Source organism: Orycteropus afer, unplaced genomic scaffold, assembly GCF_000298275.1.
Source record: "Orycteropus afer afer isolate SDZICR_OR568_19922 unplaced genomic scaffold, OryAfe1.0 scaffold01447, whole genome shotgun sequence".
Lineage (NCBI taxonomy): Eukaryota > Metazoa > Chordata > Mammalia > Tubulidentata > Orycteropodidae > Orycteropus > Orycteropus afer.
In genome coordinates this window covers 2436-8753 of record NW_006923034.1, presented here as the reverse complement: position 1 = coordinate 8753, position 6318 = coordinate 2436, and the positions used below count along the sequence as shown (strand labels likewise).

General features: G+C 37.4%; 1 protein-coding gene across 1 annotated transcript in view; it reads right to left on the bottom strand.

Moving 5' to 3' along the window:
* Nucleotides 1-5790, bottom strand: part of LOC103213242 (amine sulfotransferase-like) — a 12274-nt gene extending 6484 nt beyond the window's left edge. Inside the window, exons 1-2 of the mRNA XM_007959091.1 lie at nt 5649-5790; nt 1695-1903 (exon numbers count right to left, since the gene is read on the bottom strand). Coding sequence (XP_007957282.1) covers nt 1695-1903; nt 5649-5790 — 351 coding nt within the window. The remainder of the gene's footprint in view (nt 1-1694; nt 1904-5648) is intronic.
* Nucleotides 5791-6318: the final 528 nt, after the last annotated feature.

The following is a 6318-nucleotide window of genomic DNA, read 5'->3' as shown; positions in this document are numbered from 1 at the left end:
CACTATGCTACCAGAGCTCCCATATATATATATTGTGTGTATATATATATACACAATATATATACATATATATGGTATATATAATGTATGCATATGCCTATACACACACACACACACACATTAAGAAATTTAAAAAGAAAAAGTACTAGGGAATGAGGACCAAGATGAGCTCATAGAACTGCCTTGTTTTAGTACCACTTTGTCAGGCTGAACAAGGAGCTCTGGTGGTGCAGTGGACAATGTAGTTGGCTATTAACCAGGTCAGTGGTTCAAACCCACCAGCTGGTCGATGGGAAGAAGATGAGACGATATATTTCCCATAAAAATTTGCACCCTTGTAAATCCTCTGGGGGTCACTATCAGTCAGAATCAACTCTATGGCAATAGCTTCCCTCCTCCCAGGTTAAATATCCCTGTGTTTGTCGATTTACAATTTTATTCTTGGGTGAATACTATAGGACACTCATACAGATGTGTATCAGGGGACATGTTGATGAATGTTGAAAGCCCCATGTCATAATACCAAACACTGGAAGAACCTAATTATTTAGTGAAGGAAAAGCATAGATAGATACTTATATTACACAATTGGTAAGATGAAATAGCAGTGAAAATCAAGAATGAACAAAGCCATACAACAAAACCTCAGGCAAAAAAGAAGACATCTCACAATACAAACTGTTAAAACATTTTAAGATGAAACAATTGAGCAACATGACAGTTTGTATGCAATGACCAGTAGAACAGGAGTCTTTGCATAATGAATAACACAATAGAGAAACCCAAGGCTGCTGGGTGGGTTTGAACCTCCCGATATTCTTTAGGTTGGTAGCCATAAGTGTTTCTAGAAAAGAGGAAATACAAAACAAACTAAAAAAAAATACATGGGCAAAGACTATAAAGAATTATCAAAAGACTAAGAGCACAGAAAAAAGATACTCAATCTTATTAATAATTAAAAGAAATGCAAACTATTCATGAGTGAGATTTTTTTTAACAAAGTGGATCACTGCAATCACTGGGAAGCATGTGAAGAAAGCAGCGTCCTTGTGTGCTGTCTGAACAAGTGTGAGTGGATACATCACAGAAGGTAAGTAGGCAATGCCAACAAAATTTAAAGTAGTCAGATACATTAACAAAAAATCTGCTTTTATGGAAACATTTCACTAGAATAGAGAAATACAAAGATCTGTGAGAATGCTTATCACAATATAACATATACATTTGCTGGAACCTACCTGTCCGTCCATATTGCATATATAGATCACAATAAAATGCTATGAAAAAGAAGGGAGTTTTATGTGCTGACAAGGAAGATACCTTTCTATGTAATCGCATTGAAAAATGACTCAATGTATGCATATGCCTATAATCTCCTACTTATTTTTAAATATGTCAGACAATATCATCACCATATAAGAATCAAAACATTTGAAAGAATGTGGATGAGAGCTCTGGTAGCATAGTGCCTAGGGCACTTAACTGCTAACCAGAAGACTGGTGGTTCAAACCCACCAGCCACTCCTTGGAAGGAAAGTTGGGCAATCTACTTCCATAGTGATACTGCCTCGGAAACCCAAGGAGGGGTCTCTATGAGTCAGGTTCGACTCGACGGCACACAACAACAACAACAACAGAGTGAGTGAATAAGACATGCCTGGAGAAAAAGTTCGTAAGTCATTTTTTTGACGTACTTTAATTTTTTTGTTCTTGAGACCGTTTGGTGCTAAATAATAAGGAATGTGGGAAGAAAAGAGACGAGGAGATGGTTGCTTGAGAAAGTCCACTTTGCGTATATTGTACTCCAGGAAAGGGGCTCGATCAATTGTTTCCACAATTGCAGTTCTGTTACGATGTTCCTCAAAATAAATCAAGCTTAGTATTTGCTGAGTCCAGATTGTACCTGCAAAAATGAAAAATCTTGTTTTCAACTCTGAATTGATTTCTAATAGTAAATGTAGAAAGGCACTCTGGTGGCACAGTGCCTAAGGCATTTGACTGCTAACCAGAAGGTTGGTGGTTCAAACCCACCAGCTGCTCTGAGAAAGAAAGATGGAGCGATCTATTACTACAGAGATTCACATGCTCTGAAACCCAGTGGGGGTCGGTATGAGGCAGAGTGGACTCAATGACAGTGAGTGAGTAAATGTAGACAGTCATGCCAGCCATCTTTATTCTAAGGCACTTGACTGCTAACCAGTAAGGCTGGAGGTTCAAACCCACCAGCCACTCCTCAGAAGGAAGGTCTTCAACCTAAATGTACCTTTAAATTTGGCCAGATGTTGTTTTTTATTTGTTTGTTTTCTATTTTACATTAAAATTAGTAAAGCTACAATCAAGTTCTATTAGTTCCTTTTTCACTTTGAAGAGTCTTAGGTTTTCTGATTCCATGGTGAGCTGATTCAGAGGAATTCTTCAGCTCCTTCTCTCTGTTTCCTCTACTTCATGTAAGGTCCCTTTTTATTGTCTTCTTTAGCTACATCTGTTTTTACTTTTTAGTCTCCATTCTCAGAATTTTATCTTTTGTAAATAGAGAAAAATTAAGAGCTCAAGTCCCAGATGTCTATCCCCTCAAAATTGTCTTCTATTTCTCCCCCTCCTCCTGGTTTCTATCATTTTCAGCTTCATGTTATGAAACATTTTCTTATACCAAATGGCCAGTGATAGTCCTTAACTTCCCATGAACACATTATTGGAGACAAACCAAACCAAACTCACTGCCGTCGAGTCGACTCTGACTCATTGCAATCCTGAGACAAAAAAATTTCAGTGTACTTGTAGATTCTGGCTTCCTGGAACAATCAACCCTCGACGTTGGCTGTATATAAAAGGATTTGGGAAATCATGGAAATGTTTTGAATAATTCTCTTTCCATTTAAATGAAACCAAAACCAAAAACCAAACCCACTGCCATCAAGTCTATTCTGACTCATTGTGACTCTTAAAGACAGAGTACAACTGCCCCCTAGGGTTTCCAAGGCTGTGAATATTTATGGAAGTAGACCACCTCAACTTTCTCCCAAGGAGCAGCTTTAGGTTGGAACCACTGGTGGGTTCAACCACCAACCTTCTGGTTAGCAGCTGAATTCCTTAACCACTATGCCACTAGAGCTCCTCTTGATGGACCCAGGTGTGATAAAATATACTTGTACTAATTTTTGGCAATTTTTATTGGTGAGTATTGTGAATGATTTATTAGTGACAATACAAGGAGTAGAACACACTATTCCAACTCTTCCAAGAAAGATTCAGAAGTGCATTTATGAAGCAGAGCCTGCTACTTTGAAAGGACCGGTTAAGCCAAGGAATCACAAGCTAACAGATTGGTAACAATGAAAGTTTCAGGTATCTTCTCTGGTCAATTACAAAAAACCATCACCCACTCAGATATTGGCCCAAAACCTTCAAGGGAACCTAATTTTGATGGTGAGTATTGAGTTCTTTTGTGGCCATACTGGGTCAGTAACCATGTGAAGATACTCAGTTTGCACTGTTCTCTCGCTGCCAAGTCTCAACCTGGCTTAGGAGAATGGACTTTGACCAGGCTCTCAGAGCTGAACTTAGGAAGTCTATGGAAATGCATCATTAAGAACTTCAATTGCATCTTAATCTCAACACAATAAACAATGACCTCAGATATTGTTTTAATTTCCTGGATGTTAGCGTGACCACACTTTAGGTCTACTGCAATTCACTTCAGAAAAACTATTTTGTCTCATCTAAGAAACACAAGAGGAGCTTTCAGTGTGTTGGGAATTCGTGAAGATGAAAATCAGCATTGGTAGGTCATTCTTCAAGGGAATCAACCTAAATAAGAAGTTAATGTTGACTGCTGTGCCCTCAGTAATAAAGGCTTTTGTTCCTGACCCAAAACGCTCATATCATCTGCCAAAATCTAGAAAGTGTGCCATTTTCTTCTTAACCTTGCATGCAGGACAAATCTCAGTCCCTTTTCAGATCTTGACAATCACAACCTTGGTTTCCAAATCTACCACATGACAGAATGACTTTCTCAAGTTATTCTCAAGTTCTATAATATATTTAAACATTACAAAGATGAAAAGACAAAACAGAGGCAAATTAATGAAGTAATTGGAAACATCTATTTACTCTAATGACCAAACTATGTATGACCAACTTGTTCGTGGTGTTCTTGGACAACCACACGATGATCAAATGTGAAATTGTATGCGAGAGTTTAACTCTAGCTTTAATTCTTTGTCTACATCAACCACTGTGAAAATTCAAGCCAAGCCTTCCAACTTTCACCCTGTGCTGAAGTAGGCATCACCATGATAGAAGATTTTTCAGTGCCTTCTGTGACCCCAAAGTATCATGGTTCCTCACTTCTTTGTAATGACGGTCTTCATAGATCTAAAAAAACAGATCTCTATAGCAAACCCTAGAAGCTCTGGTAGCATAGTGCCTAAGGCACTTGACTGTTAACCAGAAGGCTGGCAGTTCAAACCCACCAGCCACTCCTCGGAAGGAAGATGGCACAATCTACTTCCATATTGATATCACCTCGGAAACCAAAGGAGGGGTCACTATGAGTCGGGTCCGACTGGACGGCACATAGCAACAACATAGCAAACACTAGAGGCTGAAGGCTTATTTGAGGTTCTTAAACTGGAATCCAGCTATCATGGAATACTTGTCAAAAAAATGAATTCTGTTGGAGAATTAACTTTCATCAGAAATAATGCTAATTAATGAAGCATTGACAATCAGGAGAGAGGACTATTTTCAACTGAGAGCTGTCAAAAGGAAAGCAATGTTTGCCTAAGCTGGAATGAAAGACCAACCTGGAAAATTCAAAGATACCATATTTTTCACATACCAAATGATTGAGTTTGGTGGATTATGTTCACAGATTTTATTATAGACCTGTCACGTTTGACAGCCATAATTTAGTGCTAACACTAAGAAGGCCTCCTATTTAATTCCCTTAACTGTTTATACAACTCTTTTTCTGTGTAATACCTACAGTGTCATGACATTCTAGTCCAATGACCAGACTCCAGGTGAACTCGCATTACTGGAGGGTCCCTCTCCAGGTTCTGCCTATCGAGGTAAATATGTTCCCTATTGCTACGGATAAAGCAATGTGTTTCTAAGTAAACAAGGTCATGACTTTCAAAGTAGAGGGAAAGGGCTTGAGAATGTCTAGGAGCAGAAGGAATACTTTCTATTGTACTAACAGATTCCAGTGTAACTTTGAACAGAACTAACTACACGATATAACATTGCTTATATATAACACCATATCTCCTATGTTCTAGAAGCTTTTGGAATGGGGCATTTGATGTCAGTTCATTTACTTCAAAATTATTTCATTGCTACATGAATGTAAAGCAATCAGCATTAGTCAAAAACATGCTAGTTTCTCAAATTACCAAGAATTTTCTCTTGACTCAGTATTTGGTTTCTTTATATTTACCATTAGAAATGATAATATATGCATTTTAATGACCTTATGTCATAGAGGTTTGAGTTTCATTTCAGTTTTTTTTTCTTTTTTCTGTTCCTCAATGATGTCTAAATATAGATTGGGCTGCTCTCCATGTTGGGTTAAAGGCACATTTGTACACATGGATTAACAAACCAGAGTAAAGACACATAATAGGAAGTGTAGTCCTCAAACTTACCAGATTTTGGATATGTGATTATGAAGACATCGTCATCTCTAATTTCAAAGTCCTCTAGGTTTTCTAGTACGTCAATATCAATCAGGGAACGCTCAAAATTATAGCCTTTAAAATTAAATAAATATGTGTCTGTGTCATCCATAATTATTCACCTACAGGTAAAGACATGAAAATTTTTTAATTTCTTAGTGTTCTATAGTAATGACTACCATTTCTTGAAAACTTCATATGGGCTGTACACCATTTAAATGTCTTATCAACTCATATACAATAGTAAACATCTGACAAATATTAAATCATTTACTCTTCACAGCAACTGATGAAGTAGATATTGTCATTATTACTATTTTAAAGATGAACAGACTGAGATTCTAAGAGGTTGAGCACCTTTCCCTAGAACTCACTGAATGAGGCATTGTCAAAATCTCAAACACAGAGATGAAGAAATTGAGGCATGAAGAAGTTAAGTAAATTGCTCAAAGTTACCCAATTAACAGGACACAGACCAGGATTTGATGCAGGCACTCTGGCTTCAAGGTCCATGTTTTAACCACTTCAATATAGAGTTTTAGTATTTTATATTTTGCATTGGTTTCATTGTTACCACAGTAGTGAGTTCTTTAATGAATACATTTATCATCTGTTGTTTTCTCAGGAGCATAATTGATCT